Source organism: Panthera pardus, unplaced genomic scaffold, assembly GCF_024362965.1.
Source record: "Panthera pardus isolate Hobbes unplaced genomic scaffold, ASM2436296v1 HiC_scaffold_6, whole genome shotgun sequence".
In the NCBI taxonomy this organism is placed as follows: Eukaryota; Metazoa; Chordata; class Mammalia; order Carnivora; family Felidae; genus Panthera; species Panthera pardus.
This window is the reverse complement of record NW_026526991.1, coordinates 42146482-42164551: the sequence shown is the minus strand read 5'-3', so window position 1 is coordinate 42164551 and position 18070 is coordinate 42146482. Positions and strand designations below refer to the sequence as shown.

Sequence of the window (18070 nt, the reverse complement as noted above, 5' to 3'; positions counted from 1 at the left end):
AGTCACACTGATAATAGCTTTGACTAAACGGTTAACACCAAGCATTCAGCGAACTGTCCAGACCTTCTAGGGAAAAAAGGTGAGGAGGCAAAGGTGAGTGGGTCATACCAAATGCCACTGTCAGTCCTGTCCACGCATTTATCTCCATGGTCAGGGGGCCTGGGGACATTTGGATTTCTTAACCATACCATAATACTCATGGAGACTGGATCAGCCCCTTTCCTATTTGTGCCACCCATGCTTGCCTCCCACCCGCAGGTTTTCACACAACCCCATTCTTTTCTCTGCCATTTGCGATTCTGATGCTCCATTGAACCCCATTTCCATCTCCAGCTACTTTCCTTCACTGGTGATATGCTATTACACACTTTGACTGCACATGCTCACCACCATGGAGACTGCAGCTGCTCCATTCTTGGAATCCTTAGCTTCTCAGGACCAGGTATTCCATGAAAGAGGCTTTCTAGAAAGCACCCTCATGTTAAGTGGTTTGATGTGCACTGATCATGTGGAAAGGAGTGGGCAGGAGTCAAAAAGGAACGTCCCCATCCACATAGTAGGCAGATTGTTTACATGTCAAGTGCAGGGACCTTGGAGAGATGAGATTGCAGGCAGACCAATGTGGGGGCGGAGAGGGGAGTACAGAATGCAACTCTTGGAAAGATGCTCACTTCTGGGCAATGTAACCACCTGCCATAAAGGGCACGGATGGAATCAGGTAAAAATGTGAGAGCCTCATTACTCTTCTAGGCTATTCACCCTTAATCTTCTCTCTGTAAGAGCTGGAATTTGCATCTGTGCTCAAAATCTTTCCCCTTTCTGCTTCCTGGCAAAGCCTGTCTTGCTGTTTACATCTCTGCCCTTTCTGTAACTTGCACATTCCCTGGAAAACTAGTCATCCTAAGAACATGTCTTCCACACACTCACACTTCCTCCCAATGGGAGATAGAGGGGGCCTCTTATGACAAGGAGGTGCCTCTCACACCTGAAGAGCAACATGGATTCCAAAGCCTTTGATCAGCAGACTGAGGGAGGCAGCTCCGCTCTGGGGCTCTGCAGAGTCTCTAAAAGCAAATGAGACACAAAGCTGGGAGGAGAAGTTCAGGGTAGCTCCTCCTTCTGTGCTCCCACACTGAGCCTCAGCTCCATCCTGCCTTCACTTCCCGGGGCCCTGAAGATTTGGATGGGGCCCAGTAATCCCCCAGAAATGAGGCAGGAGCTGGAAGAAACCAACATAAGGGGTCTCATTGTAGTATCATTATTTCCAGAGCACCCACAGAGGTGGGATGCAGTCAGATGGGAGAAGCAGAGAAGGACAGGCTGCAGGCAGACCTTAGAAGAGCATCATTTCTGTGATATGGCAGAGACCCCCAAAATGCTTATTTAAAAAAACAGAGTGGGGGGAGAAGCAAGAGGGCCAGAAGAGGCTTTGATAAATTACTAAAAACTCAAATGAAAGCAAGGGATGGCGAGAACAGGGTGAAGGCAGAGTGCTGAATGGGTCAGGTCTTGAGTCCTCATAACCTTCTCTAGATTTTAGCTCTTTCCACTTGTGTTCAATGCAGGTGCCCTCACCCCACTGGCTGGACAGACAGTCCTCCTAAGCCTTTGCTTGACACATGAATTATGTGTCTTCCTCAGATAAGGCCAAAGGTTCAATCCTGACAAGGATTGGGTTCTGGGATGACAAGATGTTCTCCTTAATTCCCCAGGAAGTCATGCCTGTCATTGCAGTTGGGAGACAAGGCTTCCATTCCATTCCTTATAAAGACATGTTTTTTTCTTTAATAAATGCTACATGAAACTAGTCTTCATGTTTTTTCCCCTTGATCCACAACCCCATCATTCCATAAATAAAGTGATAACTCCAAAGCACACAGACTGCTTAGCAGGGTGGTCTGGGAAGAGAATCCGCAGACTGTGTGATGACCTCTGACACCACACTCTTCTCTGGAAAGCCATAATGGTCACACTGCTGCCCTCTGCCAAGCTCTTCTTTGCCCAGAAAAAGGTGTGCCCAGCTGTGCTTGGTCACCCCCATTCCTGATAAGTCTGAAGGGCTGGAAGTCGGCCTCCCACTGTGGAAGGAACAGGACTTCTGAGGTCTCCCAGATCTGTGTAATTGCCTTCTGATCTTGGGAACTTATTTAACTTCTATAAGCTTCTATTTTCTTATCAGAAAAGGGGAGATAACAATACCTACCTAGTAGCACTGTTAAGATAAAGGACCTGTCATAAAGTAAATGCAGGGAAAAAATAGAAACTACTATTGTTAGATTTTTATTATTTCCTCAATCATTACTCTGTCTGGTTACATTGTTGAAGGTAAACACTTCTCACTAGAGTGTTCAGGTAATAGAGGATTTAGCTCAAATTAATTTCCTGCCTGAATCAAACCTTTCAGAAGTACCCATTTTCATTTCAGGCCATTGTGTAGAAAATCATTCTAGATCATGGTAGGTGCATTCTTGCTCTAGGGAATAATTGGGCACTTGGGTCACAGAGCATCTTTCATCATTCTGGTCAGCAGGTCTCATTATACAGCTGGGTTTTCATCAGATAGGCATTGAAGAAGGTTGAGCTGAAGGATTGGGCTGTCAAAACAACAACAACAAAACCCTACAAAGTAGCATGTCTTTTGTAGATTCCTTCTCTTTCCTAAAAGAAGGAGGAGGGAAAAGCACAGAATAAAGACAGATGGTTTTGAAAGTTGATGGAGGTTTTTGCTGTCTGTGCCTCCAGTGGATTGAAATAAACAGGTCATGAGCTGGGGATGCTCTTTGGCATACGCTGGAGACAAGCTCTTCTTAGATGTTTTGCCTGAATAGACACAGGCTTCCCAGCAGGGAAAGAGATATTTGGCATTGTATCTAAACATACTAGATGAACAGAAGAGACTGTATTTTGGACTATAGGTATAAGCTATAAACACTTTCCTTTCCTGTCTCTCCCAATGCACAGAATTGACATAAAATCTCTCTCTTTTATTTGGGTATAAAATAGGTATAATGCATTAAGTACTAAAAAAGAAGCGGTAGGTTGGGTTAGTAACATACTTATTGATCGCTTTTACTAATCATGTACTGCTATACAAAGCAGTTTCACATATATTTTTTTAATCTTCATAACAGCCTTATAGAACAGGTTTCATTATTCCCATTTTACAGGTAGGAAACTGAAGTTCAAGAACATTAGGTGATTTGTGCAAAGTCACACAGCTTATGAGAGGCAGAGCTAGGAGTAGAACCCAGGTCCTCCAAATTCAAAGCTTTGCCTTTTCATAAAAAGGAAATCGAGTCTAGAAGTAACTAATAATTGTAAAATATTATCATTGAAAGGGAGCAACTGAAGACAAATCTTTAGGCAAAATCATTTGCTTAGTATCACACAGCTCATTAGCAGCAAAGCCAAGTCTAGAATCCAGGATTCTTTGTACTACTCTGCTGACCCTTGAAGGAACTCCTTAAAGAATAAGAAATTCTCGGGGCTTCTGGGTGGCTCAGTCAGTTGGGCATCTGACTTCAGTTTGGGTCATGATCTCACAGTTCGTGGGTTCAAGCCCCACGTTGGGCTTTGCTCTGACAGCACGGAGCCTGCTTGGGATTCTGTGTCTCTTTCTGTCTCTGCTCATTCCCCACTCATGTTCTCTCTTTCTCTCTCTTAAAACTAAAATAAAATTTTTAAAAAGAATAAGAAGTTCTCAAGATATAATAAACTCTTGTTGAGCATGAATGAAAACCATTCATGTCTTCTCCTGTTTCCCTGATTAGGATCTTGTCATGGAAACTATAAATGGTGGTGGACATGAGGTCTCTAAAAGGGCTGGCTGCTGTAAAATCACCAAGCACCATTCTTTAGAGCTCCAGACTCCTCTGAGAAACTTAGATCTTTCTTGTATCTCTCTTATGTCTCTAGGACTCTGACACGAAGGCATGGAAAGTGACTACATTTGTTTTAAAAATCAAATGTAAAAAAGAACCAATTAAACATCATTACAACACTACCATATTTGAAAGAAAAATGTAAGATCTTAGAAGGAATTGTAGCAATACGTGAAAGACTACATGTTGATGTTTCTAAGCAACACCCTCCCCACCCACCCCTGTCTGCCAGAGATCTGGCTTATATTTTCATGGCAGTACAGCACATGAGCATGGTTTTCATAGGGCTTAAACACAAAGACAATAGAGTTAGATGCTTGAATGACAATCTTGGTCCCACTCTTTGCTGGCAAATGTCTTCAACTCCTAATCCTCAGTTTCTCAACTACTAACTGGAGGGTGATAAGAACCATGGCTGAGAAGGCATCTATCTGGGTGACTCAATTGGGTAAGTGTCCGACTCTTGATTTCGGCTCAGGTCATGATTTCACAATTCGTGGCACTGAGCCCCCCATCGGGCTTCAAGGTAGTGCAGAGCCTGCTTAGGATTCTCTTTCTAACTCTCTCTCTGCCCCTCCCTGGCTCTCTCTCTCTCTCTCTCTTTCTCTCTCTCAAAGTAAATAAATAAACTTAAAAAAAAAAAAAAGAAGAACCATGGTTGAAACTGCTAGTTCTCCTCCCCAAACTCATTCTTTACCCTCTTCTTTGCTGAAAGAACTTTAGTGGGGATGGCAGTGTGCCTTGAATGAATACATTTGTGGCCTTCCTTGCAACTTTGGATGGAAAATAAGATGTAAGTGAAAGTCGTCATATGGGGATTCCAAAATTTCTCTAAAAAGAAATACTTATCTGGAAGGTGTTCCTTTTGATCTGCTCCCCATTTCTCTTCTTGCCTAGAACTCAAATAATGTGTCTGGAACTTCAGCAACCGTCTTGGATCATGAGGATATAAGCCCTCTACCAACTGGGTGGTGGAAGAGAAAGAAAAAGGAGCCTGGTTCCATGATGGTCAAGAAATCACTATACCAGCCCCAACCTCCCACCTCCAGATTTCTTTTATATAAAGGAGAAGTGAATCTTTAAATCTTAATGTGCTTATTTAGAGACACTTGTATACAGTCAAATCTAATGCTGATCGAAGTATCTACATCAAAGACCTTTATGCTAAATAAATAAGATAATTCATATAAAGCATGTAGTGTCGGGCCTGACATTTAGTAATTACCCAGTAAATGTTAGTTGCTGCTACTGCTATTACTAATGCTCCATTAACTATGATTAGTACTAGACCACCAATCGCATTGTCTTATCTTCCCCGTGCTTCAGATGCAGTTTTCTTGAGAGCAAACCTTATATTATATTTCCGTTTGTATCCCCCATAGGCCTGCCAGCTAGGCCCTGCACGCAAATTTTCTTAAAGCCATCTTCTACTTCAGTTTATTTTTTAGCTAAATCAGCTGAGGAGAATCCAGCTTATCAATCATTGATAACAAAACCTGGAGGAAAAGGTCCAATTTTTATATAGGTGTCTGTATTTCCTAATTCTCGTTTTAAAGTATGTATTGTCTTCTTTACATGTGAATTAGCTACCGGTTTCGTTGAGGTGTGTTGTTAACAAAACATTATCTTTATTTACCAAAAAAATGTGCAAAAAATCATGGCAAGTCTGCCTGTTGGACCCCAAAACCATCTGCCACGCCCCTTCACCTAGCAATCTCACTGTTATTGTAGCTATTGTTTATTGAGCACTAACTATGAACTTGGCATGAGGCTAAGCCTTTTATGTACCTTGTCTGAATCAACTGCTGATATCAGTCCCGTGGGAGAAAGTATGATTGCCTTCACCCCTTCCTGTAGTTTAGTATAATGAATGTCAGCTTTCCAAACTCAAGCCTAATTACAGAAGATGTTTCTTAAAAGATTTGAGCCTATAGAAAACTCACAGAAGTTTCCCTTTCTTCTGTATTTACGTCCATTTTCGGAGACTTATGTAGAGAAGAAACAGTTTTCAAAAGAGAGAAGGAGGCTTAATTCATTTCCTTTTCCTCCAAAATAAACTCTATTTTTTAAAAGTGAGGTTCATAATCACTTGTTAGAAACAAACCAAACCCTTAAGGGTCCATAGGAACTTTACATCCTGAGTAAAAGGGAAATATTCATGATACTTGAGGAAAGCATGAATTGAGGAAGGCTTTAGAAAAATATCTTCCTTCCCCGTCCATTTTCTTGCAAGATCTCCTCGCTCCCCAGGCATGCCTGCGTCCACCCTTACAATTCACAGCCCTCCATTCCACACCTGGCTCTTTCCATATTTCTAATTCAGACACATTCTTTGTCTCTTGTGCCTTTTCTGCATGTTAGCTTCCATGCAATAACTTTGAAGTAAGAATACTGATTTTCTGTGTCAAGTTAAACGCATACAAATAAGCCAATACCCTGATTATGACACTGGCATCACCATAAATTTGTTTGGGGGCACCAAGGACCAGCTGATCCTGCAAAAACTACTCTGCGGACCGATTTGACACAGACACGCCGTTCAACTCGATACTGTTTTGAAAAGCCACGTTGAAATCAAAGTGTTTTCCCAGGCTCTTGAAGTGCCCGGGTCAAGAATGCTGACAATCTGCTGTCAGAGAGCGGCTGTCAGCATCCTCCTATCAAGCCCTTCCAGTCATCACTTGCAGAAGGACAAGCAGGCAGCCCGCTGCCTTGTGACAAGCTCTGTGACTCCGGGAGGGAGCCAAGTGCTATGAATGAAGCCCTCTAAAAGGTCATTTTATGTAAGAGGAAATAACGGCGTCACCCAGGGTGCATACACAACTTTTTAATCAAAAACCTTTTTACTGGATGCTGAAGTAGTATACTTGTTAACGATCCCTCTTCTTTTCTCTCCCCAATCCTCTCACTAAAAGGTAGGATTCTGAAATCTCTAAGTTATCTGGTTTGGGTATTGAATGTCCTATGTTAGGTCAGACACTCTTACTTATGATTGAACTTGGGGCTATGTGGATTACACTCACCCAGTTCCCTAAAAGGGCAGCGACAAGTCTTGCCATTCTACCTATTAGGATTTCACGGATGCCCAAGGATCCATCACCCTCAGCAAACTTTTCAGGGAGTACTGCTTCTGACACCTACATGGCCAGGCTAGAAAAACCAGTCAGCTACCTCCTCAAGTAACTGTATAAACATTCAAATCACTTCAACATTCTCAGCTTCGCAGATAATTTCAAGACCTCAGGGGTGACTAGTAATACTGGAAACATTCCATGAATAGTTCAGAAGTCGTATGATAAAATAAATTCCAAATAGCTTTTTAACCCAATGTCTAAATAAATGATTTTCAATAAATTAAATATATACATAAAAATATATTATGTAGATATACCTTTTGTGAATTTTCCTCTTGCTTAAGGTTTCTGTTAACCCATATGGATTATATTTGAAAGGTTTAAGTCACAACTCATTTTTTAAAATTGTGGAATTAAATTAAGTGTTTATTTTCAATATCTATAAACTTCTTAAGATGGTCTATGTAATTTAAACAAAAATGTGTACTTTTGGGGGGAAAAGATATGACATCTGAATTCTTCAAGGGACAATCCACAAGAAGGACAACACCTTGAATTTACATAAATTATCTTCCATACCTCACAAAGTAGTGGTACAGTGGGAAAAGCATTAATTAAGAATCAGGGAAGTTGGGTGCCTGGGTGGCTCAGTGGTTAAACTCAGGTCATGATCTCACAGTTGGTGAGCTCGAGCCTGGCATCTCTCTCTGTTCCCTTTCCCCTCTCTCTCTCATTGCCCCTCAAAAAAAAAAAAACAAAAAACAAAAAACAAAACAAAAAAAAACATCAGGGAACTGGATTCTAATCTGACATTGACTTTAACTGGCTGTGTGACCGTGGGCAGGCCATTGACCCCTCTTAGCTTCATTTTTTCATCTGCAAAAAAGGGAAAGATTAAGGAGACTCTGTCTAAACTCCTAAAATTCCATTTTCCCCCCTGGTGTCAAACTCACCTCTCCTCTAGGAGAGGTATTATTGCCTACCACTGTATAGAAGGCAAATACAAAGGAGGGTCCACTAGCTATTGAGACAGCCATGCAGCTTCCAGTAGCTGCCGGGCACTTTTTCTAGGCATCAGGATCGAACTAGAACTTCTGGCAATATTTACAATTATTGAATAGTGAGCCTCTGCCTTGTAGAAGGATCACATTCACTCTCACACAACTCATATATTGATATCGACCTTAAGAGTCTCCTTTGTTGGGGCGCCTGGGTGGTTCAGTCAGTTAAGCAGCCAACTTCTGCTCAGGTCATGATCTCGCAGTTGGTGAGTTCGAGCCCGGCATCGGGCTCTGTACTGACAGCTCACAGCTTGGAGCCTGCTTCAGATTCTGTGTCTCCCTCTCTTTCTCTGCCCCACCCCAACTCACACCCAGTCTCTGTCTCCCTCCCTCTCTCTCTCTCTCAAAAATAATCATTAAAAAAAAAAAAAGAGTCTCCTTTGTTGTCACAAACTAAGGGTACAGTTACTGAGACCTAGCCATTCCCTCCAGTGGTGGTGTTAGAACAGGGTAACAGGAAATTGCAGAGGGATCTGTCTCTACCACAGACCACTGCTTTGTAATACGAGTTCAGGCAGGGTGAGGCTAAACCTCAAAGCTTGGAGGAAGTTAAGTCTGCCCAGTACTGTTTCAGATGTCACATTCCACAACAAAAAACTGACCGACCTGCCTTCATTAGCCATGAAAGTTACCAGCAAGAAAAGTGAACCACATACACACACACACACACACACACACACACACGTGCACATAAATAATGGGAATTACTTAGAAGGATCTTTAAAGGTAGGTATGCGTTGACAACTGCAGCCAAGCTTTGTAGAAATGAGCATTTCTTCAACAGTGAAAAAGTAGAAAGAGAATATACCTAAAACTGTTACAAGTTTGGCTTCCTTGACTGTGATTAGTCACAAAGCCGGTCTGCTCTTTTGAGGTGATGAGTCAGCCCTGACGGAGTCAAGCTGCTCTACTTGGTAGAATTTGCTACAGCAACGTTCAAAATAATTGCAAAATAACTGACCTGTGTGAACTATGAGCGTCGGGCGAGAGCCAGCGGAGGACAATGACATAATTAAAACGTTGAGCCTCCTCAAGAGTCATTTCCTGTTTCTTTCTGCACAACAGTCGAATACTCATTCATCGGGCTGTGTGGCCCTACGGGACGGCAGTCCGTGTTTGCTCACTCTCTTATAAATGACTCTGGCAGGGTTTTGAGAGTATGCAACATAACCACATGGACTATTTTTCAAGTTTTCATTTCTGGAGTCTAAGCAAACATCAACTGCTTCAGGTAAATGCCCTGGCAGGGAATAAGCCACTTCCACATCTACTCTATCTCGGAGCAGTTAATTGTGACCTATCAGGTAACAAAGTGGACCTCCCTCTGTCCTCAGGTGCTAACGATCTCTTCAAACTAAAGTCAGATTCGAAACAACCCTTCTCAGACCAAGAAGACCTGCCTACATCCCCAATCCACCCACATCCCTGAAATCTCCAAAGTCCTCTGGCCCCCACCTATGCCATCTTTGAGACCCAGACTCACTTTGTAGGCATTCAGGACCCAGGATCTAGAACACTCACACCGTGACACTTGTTTGCCTTTCTATGTGGCAAGAGTTTCCAACAAGGTTCTGAAAAAGAAGCAAAGCAAGTAATAACACCTGTTCAATGGCCAGTGAGTTCATTCCTCAGGTTTTCCTCTGTCAATAATTCTGGATAGTCTCAGTATTATGTTCACATGATTCTTTTGACTCTAATGTAAGTATAAATTTGGCTCAAATTCTACAAAAAGAAACCTAAGAATTACTTGATGCTATTTTTTTTTAGTTGCAATAACCTTCTACTTCTTAAATCTAAATTATTTGGATTGGAAAACACACATACACACACACACACACACACACATATATATATATATATATACATTTAATATCTATAGGTATAACAGATTTATAGATATAATGTCTAATCTCTCTTAAAATGCTATCCAGATAGTAACAATGTTTTCATTTGCATAAAAACTTGCTGTAAGTAAATTGGTTAAGTGATGGCTCTGGGACTCGAACTCATGCAGATTTCACTTACACTTCATAGTGTGTCCATAATATCTCCTCAAGGGCAGGGCTACTATTCCGACTTAAAATGAGCAGACTAGGGCTCAGAGAGATGAAATGAGCTGCCTAATGTCACATGACTGAGCAGAGTCAGAACTAGAATCCACGTCCTTGCTCTTTTCAATATGATGAACACATGAAGATATTTATTGCAGCAATATTGATAATAGCAAACAAACAGGAACTAATGGGGCACCTGGGTGGCTCAATCGGTTGAGCATCTGACTCTTGATTATGGCTCAGGTCATGATCTCATGGTTCGTGGGTTGAGGCCCAAGTCGGGCTCCACACTGACAGCATGGAACCTGCTTGGGATCCTTTCTCCCTTTCTCTCTGCTCCTCCCCCTCTCATGCAAGTGCTCTCTCTCTCTCTCTCTCTCTCTTTCTCAAAATAAATAAATAAACTTTAAAAAGGAAAACAGGAACTCACTAGATGACAGTAGGAAAATTGATGAAATAATATATCAAAACAATGGGATACTATGTTGCCATATGACTTTAAATAATAATAATTAGGATGACAGTTACCATGCTTATTTGTTGAATGCTTACTTTGTGACAGGAATAGCAATAGCCCTTTATGTGAACCACCTAGTATTGGGTTCACAACTCTGCGAGACAGGTACTATCATTGTCTGCATTTTACACATGAAAACTGAAGCTAAAATAAATTACTTGCCAAAGGGGACTCAACTAATAAGAACGAGACGATCTGATTCTAAAGCATGGTTTCTCAACTTTGGCACTATTGACATTTTGAGCTAAATAATTCTTTGTTGTGAAGGTCTGTCCTGAGCACTGTGAACACTGATACCCAACCAGTTGTGAAAACCAAAGCGTTTTGAAAACAGTTCTGGAAAACCACCAGTTGTGAAAACCAAAAATGTCTCCAAATATTGTCAAATGTCTCCCGGGGAATGAAATCTCCCCAGGTTGAGAGCTTCCACTCTAAAGCATAGGCCTAACCATTATGTTATGTATATACATTTATAAATACATATATATATATATATATATATATATATACATACATATATATGTGTATTCATACATTCTTCCTATATATCTTCATGCACAGACATAGTCATAGATGGGGTTCCCTGAGAAATAGGTTTTGAGACTCTCAGATTTGATTGCAGGAGATTTTGGGGGAAAGAAGGGGAGGGGGGTCAGGGTTCCTGGGAACCTCAGCTGTGAGGGAACAAAGGAAACAAGATTGGGGAGAGGGAGAGTTGAACTGCAGTGCAAATTCACTGTTGAGACAGGCCCCAACAATTCTATAGGGGTGCACCCAGGTGGCTCAGTTGGCTGAGTGTCCAACTTTTGATTTCAGTTCAGGTCATGATCCCAGGGTCTCGGGATAGAGTCCCATGCTGAGAATGGAGCCTGCTTAACATTCCCTCTCTCTTTCCTCTCTCGCTCTCTCTCTCTCCCTCTGCCCCTCCCACCCTGTTCCTGCACACTCTCTCTCAAGAAAAAATTTTAAACATTAAAAGAATAAACACCAAAAACCAATTCTATAGGGAGCTATAGAATTTTCAGAGAAAATTGCCTTCAAGCTAATCACTAGGTACCATTTCTCATCCTCTGGGGGGCTATGGAAAATCCAACACATATTCATTAGCATCCTGGAAGCTAGTTGTTTCATCAAAAGATCTTAGGGAATTACTATCTTCTTTATTAAAAACTCCCAGGTAATTTTTCAAAAAGAATTCCCAACCTTGAAAACGGTCCTTTCCTTCCCAGAATGGCCATGGCCTTCATAACAGCCAAGGCCTTTAGAACTTTTCTCCTAGGGGGACCACACTGTATGCACCACGTAAGGCCGCCAAAAGATGCACAGATTGGTCATCTCCATAGATACTTTATTTGAAATGGAATGCATTTTGAAAATATGAAAAATAAATCACATCTCTCCAAAATCATTTGAGACATATTTATACAAACTATGACCACACTATTGAGTTCACAAATGGGATACTTTCTAAAGCATTTGGTACCTGGTGATGCTTGGTTTTCAGAAGCTGACATCTGCATATTCTAAGACTTTAAGATCGACAGCGGCATGTAACGGACCATCGCGTCCTCTTCTCAAAATAAATACAGTGATCTCGAAGAACCACCTATTATTAAAATCTTCCTCAAAGCCTAACTGATCACCGACAGGTCGGCTGAAGAGCAGGCTGGGGAAGGTCTCACAGCTTTTCTGCTTTTCTGCGGATGTTTCCAGAGCCCTTCCGCTGCCCTCACTGGACAATAATGTCCTGGCAGGAAAACCCTGTTGGCTCCTATCCTCCATTCGGCAAATGTCCTGCCAACAAAGTCACAGACCACTTTGTCATCCAATCTCCTGTAAATCTAGATTGGCTGCTCAACACCGCAGATGAAAAAGTCACCCTTCGAATTGTGTCAAGAATTTAGAAAACAGTTCTCTAAAACCCATTCACCAGAATTCCACAATTAATACATCTTAGGTTGCTTTAAGTGAACAGGTATATTTCTCTCGGGAGAATCGCTGATATACTCAATATCAAGCTCTGTAATCCCCAAATTTAAATATGATTCTGCTGCTGAAGGCAGTTTATTGGTAAAGCAAAAGCAAATCAGTTTGACCCAACGAAGAGAGAAGGGATGTTCACAGGCCTGGTTTCACCTACAGAGCTCTGGGATCCATGGGATTGCTGGCTCCAGCTTCACTCAAGCCTCAGACCCTCTTCTCAGCCTGCAAATGATTGGAGCCAAGCTAAAACCAAGTCGCTTTCCCCGGGGAACAGAAAACAAGCAGTGTGCTCCCACCCACACACTGGCAACACGCTCGCGGAGCGTCAGATTTAAAGTGAGGGGTCTGTCTAAGAGAAATACAGCATTAGTACACCAGAGCAGGAAGGAGTTAAAGCGGGCCTTTGGGTTTAAGCCAGATTTCCTCACGGTGTTTACGTGGAAAGGGATCTCCTTTAAGCAATGAGTTGAGGTTGAGTTTTTTGTTGTTGTTTAAACCTCCATTGGAAAAAAAACATGAGAAGTGAAATTATACAGTTAGTTTGGTTTCTCCCATGATGAGAGAATCCCAACTTCCTCTATGACGAAAATGTTCATTTTGAAAGGGTCCTTTATAACCGTTTACTCCCTGACCTCAGCACTCCCTGTAGGGCATACGCAGATAGATCTACGTGCATTTCTGCTAAGAAAGTATGTCTAAGGAGCTTCGTCATGAGGCTTAGCCTGCCTGGTATTACTTGTTCTTGGGGAACGACAAGAAAGCAAGTGAAGGAAGCACTGTGTGAGGCAGGAGAAACCACCTCCTGGATACTGGGAGTTACATATTTTTTCCTTCTTTCATTAATTTGTCTCCACAAATAGTTACTGAGCTCGCTGTGTACAAGGCCTCGGTGTCAACCCAAGTTCAAGGACAAAAGTTCAGTTTCCAGATGGGGACATTCCTTTTAGTTTTTCCAACTTTTTACATTGTGTTTATTTAAGGGGTGCGTCTTCTATGGACCTGCCCCTTCCCCTTTCCTTGTCTTGGATTGAAAGAATCATTTTTACCTTTTCCCATGAAGGTGATTTGTCAGGCCTCAGAATACCTTAAGTGGTTTGTATCATTTTCTTAGAGAATATGGTAGAATTCTGCCACTGCAAATCACATTAAGTGATTTGCATTTGTGTTTTGTTTTGGTAAGCGTGCTTTTTTTGTTGTTGTTATTCTGAAAAAATTATTCAGCCACAATCATTTCAAAGTGTCAAACAACAAAAAACATCCTATTCCTCTCCTTCCTAATTTCTGAGGTTTCACAGGTAAATGCTAAGAGGGGTTCAGACGAGAGAGCCACTAAGAGGGCCAACTCAATGTAAATATCACAGCAGACCAAGGAATAAGGGCTGTGGAAAGACAAGATAAAGAACCATGATTCTGGTGGCCCCATTAACAACCACAGCCATTGTGGTGGGGGAGGGGAGGGAGTGCCAGAGGATTCCAGCAGCCGGGAGGGAGCCCAGGCAGATTTTTTTTCAACAATACTACCTGGCCTATATGTAATCTAACAACGTAACAAATGTCTTTTAAAAGCCTACGTGAATCTCAATTTTAAAAATATTTGGTATGGACTTTACTATTTTTATAGCACAAAACTTGACATAAAAAACTGCGGTTTAATTGGGGGTTATATGATCTGCATGTATTAAAATGACAGTACAAAGAGGCATTCTCTAAAATGCACAGCAGTAGTTTCTCAGAAGCCAAATCACACTTAAGAACTCTTCAGATTTGCTGTCTGAGTTGCCTGTATCCTGTATATATAAAATCTTTACAGCGTATTTTCACAACCGTGCCTTAGCCACTGAAAGCGACAGCCCAATTCAGTTCTGCTTGCCATTTGCCTGACTTGTAGTCTTGCCCCACAACTTTTCAGATTCGGGTTGTGATCTCAAAGTTTCATCATTTCAATATTGCGCTAAACAGGAATCTGATCTTGAGACTCCTTTCTAGATGGAAGGAGAATAAAGACATCTCTAGCATAAAATTCTATTTTCATTTCTTGACCACATAACATAGCAATCGCCTAATCCTGACCATTCCAATTTGAGTGCTGGAAAAATACTGATCAAGACTTTGCGGAAAAGGTAATGGGAAACAGAGACTGTCAGTAAAGCCATGCAGATAGGAAGTGATTTTCAGCCCCAGGAAGATTTGGTATCAACTATGCTCTTTTTAAGCTTAAGTAGCATCTGCCCTTGTGGATTCTGACCATCCTTTTGATTTGACACAGAGGAGGGCTTGTTCTACCTTTAAAAGCACATCCTCCCCCCGCCACCCCGCCCCTCAGACTCCTGAACAAGTGGCTGCTAAAACAAGACTGGGTTGTTTTCTCACTGAAAATCCAGTGTTTATCCTGTCCTTCCTTTTTCAATTTCTGAGTTTAGCTAACCTAACTACAAAACATAGAACCCTCAAATTTCTCACAGAGCCATGAAAAGTAAAACAGTGGGTTTCTCTGATCAACGTTATTTTCAGTATGAATACCTAAAAGCAATGACCCCTGGTCCTTTGAAATATTTACAAACTGTATTTTAAGCTATGAGATTCTAGGGTGTATTTCTAGACCCTAGGGTAAAAGGGTCAGAAAACGTGGTTCAAGTAGAGCATGCGAAGATCTTCGAGAAGGGTAATCTCTCGTGTGGATAAGAGCACAAATGTTCTCTTAAGCAAGCTGAATGGTTTTCTTTCCCCCGCACTGTGTTTTTTGAAAGGAAACACCTAAGGCAGTCATACTCAGAAACCATGGAAATCTCCTTACTAAGCCCTTCAAACGGATGATACAAGCAAAGCTTTTCCTACATTACACCCAGCCCTACCGTACATTCAAGATATGCTCATCCTGCTGTCACCTTGGGTTATGGTTTAAATATTTGGAATTAGATATCACTACTATGAATTTCCTTTTAGAAAAGCAGTTAGATTTTCATAATTACACAATTTTGAACACTTAGCTTTCTTAAACTTCTACAGAAAATATATGTCTAAAGAAAAAATCTCAAAAAAAAAATGAAGTAATATCAGAGTTTAATTTCAACCACCTGGCATAACAATGAAAGTGTCAGACCTTCTGAAAATGCCTAGGAATATCGAATGAGTTCTTAATGGTTTTCCCCTCCACCGCCCTTCTACTTTTTTCTTTTCCAGGATCAGAACTTACTAGGGAATAGGTTTTTGAAAATAAAAGTTTCTCTTTTGGAAAACGGCCTACATTCAGAAATGTCTTAAAACAAGCATTAAAAAAAACTAATAAATAGTCATAAATCAAAATACATTAAAATAAAATTACAGTACATCATCGCTCCTAGAAGGTCCACCATACTGGAAGAGCCTTTCAAAGGTTCATAAATAAAGCCTTCTGGACTGAAACCGTCTCCTGCATTGTGATGAAGAGTATGCAGAAAACTAAGAGGAATCTCAAGTTATCAGTCGGGTGAGGTCCAAACTACTCGATCTCGTGCAGGGCGGGGAGACTTTTGTTTTCGATTCAAGTGAAGACAATAGACAGGTGTTCGTCCCACTTCAAGTCCTCAAAACCTGGAAAGAAATGACAGGCAATGAAGTAAGTGGCTCAGAATCCTCCACGACCCAGTTCTCTTCGGGCCAGTCCGGTGCACAGAGCGTGCTCGGAAAGACATCGGCGTCTCTCCCTCGAGTGCCCAGACACAGCGAAGCGGCACGTGGGAGGCGACAGAGGGAGCCCGCGGCGTGGCTGGGAAGCGCACCACGGACCCCCGCGCGGGCCAGGGTCGGGAGGAGGCCGGTCCGCGAGGCCTCCCAGCCTGGCCCGAGTTCCCCATCCTCCCCTCTCTGCCCGGCCTTTCCAGGCTCCAGCTTGCTTCCCTTCTTTCCACATCTGCAGAAACTAGTAATAATTTCTCATTTTCCTCTCCAAGCGCCAAACCCGTGACTTAGGCTTCCTACTCCTCCGCACAAGACCTACTCCCCCCGCCCGCCCCGAGACCTACTCCTCGGAAAGGCCCTGAGTAGCCCGCGTTGCCGGGACCTTACCTTGTCTGGCCCGGGTGCTGCCCCCTTCAGGCAGAGTTGGAGGTGCTGCGGAGGAGCCGGTGGCCGTGCGGCTGCGAGAGCGGTTGTGAGAGCGGTTGTTGGTGCGAGTGCGGTAGTTGGTGCGGGTGCGGGTGAGGGTGCGGATGCGGATATGGGTGGAGCGGCTGGGGCTTGGGTTGGGGCTGCGGCTGAGATTGTGTCTGGGGCTGAGGCTGAGGCTGGGGCTGAGGCTGAGGCTGGGGCTGGGGCTGGGGCTGGGGTTGGGGTTGGGGCTGCGGCTGCTGCTGCTGGACCAGGTGCTGCTGCTTCTGCCGCGTGGACTTGACCGCCAGGATAGCCTGACGGTTCTTGTACTGCACCATCTGCAGCGTGATCTCGGCGTTCCAGCCCTGGTCCTGCGGGCACCGAAAGTCGATCTCCTTGCCCTCGGCCATCACCACAGTGAAGTACATATACTTGCCCTTGCGCTCCACGCAGTCCACGGTCTTCATGTTGGAAAAGTGCAATTCCTTGAGCTTGACCGGCGGCTCGAGGCTGGCCACGGCGGGCCCTCCGGGTTGGGACGGTTCGGCCGGCCCCTGCCCGGGCTGTTGCTGCTGCTGCTGCTGCTGCTGCTGGTGTTGGAGCTGCTTGGGCGGGATGAGCAGCAGCCCCTCCTCAGTGAGGATGCAGCACTTTTTCTTCCAGAGCTGCAGCAACCCGTCGCTGCGCTTCTCCAACACACCCTCCTTCAGCGCTTTGCAGCCGCTGCTCTCCAACATCCTCCCGGCATAGGGAGGGGCGCCGATCGGCTCGGCCTCTCTACTTCCAGCCGCCCGGGCCGGGGGCAGCAGCAGCAGCCGCGCGCCGTCCTCGCCCCAGCGGCTCCCGCGGCCGCCTGCCCGGAGCGCGCAGAGAAGGCTAACGCGCAGGAAGCAGAGCGACGGCGGCGGAGGCGGCTCGGGGTCCGGGCAGGAGGGCAGCCGCGTCCTGATGCGCCACAAGGTCCCGGAGCAGCGAGCCTCCGGGCCTCTGCCGTCCTCTTGCGAGCGCTCACTGAAAGGCACTGGCCGGGCCCCCTCGCGGCGCTTTTGAATGGGCCATCCCCCCCACCCCCGAGTGACACCCAGCGGAAAAGGCGGCTCCTGGCGCCCGCACCGCGAGGGAAAGCCCAGCTCGGAAAGGCGCTCTGCTGCCGGCGCACGCCTCATTAACTTGGGGCCTTTCCAAAGCGGGCCGCGTCCACGCCCCCCGCATCTCTTGCTCCGCCTCCCGCCGCCCACTCTCTTCCGCGCTCGTTCCCTGCGCTGGCTGCAGGGACTCCAGCCCCGGAAACTCCTCGTCTGTGCGTAGGGCGACGGCCCTGGGCGCCCCAGCTGCCCGGCGACGAGTGCCGACACCCAGAGGGCGCCGAGAGGCCATCCTGCCGTCCCGCCTATCCCGGCCGGCGGGGCTCTGTGCTAACAGCCTCAGAAAA

At 44.2% G+C, this 18070-nt stretch overlaps 1 protein-coding gene across 1 annotated transcript; it reads right to left on the bottom strand.

Annotated features, from left to right (window-relative positions):
• Positions 1-11918: 11918 nt before the first annotated feature.
• Positions 11919-17819, bottom strand: PHLDA1 (pleckstrin homology like domain family A member 1). The gene is made up of 2 exons (XM_053895060.1): positions 16615-17819; positions 11919-16140 (listed from the first exon to the last, which is right to left on the bottom strand). Exon 1 carries the CDS (start codon positions 17802-17804, stop codon positions 16641-16643), a length of 1164 nt encoding a protein of 387 aa, XP_053751035.1. The 5' UTR covers positions 17805-17819; the 3' UTR covers positions 11919-16140; positions 16615-16640.
• Between the last annotated feature and the right edge of the window lie 251 nt (positions 17820-18070).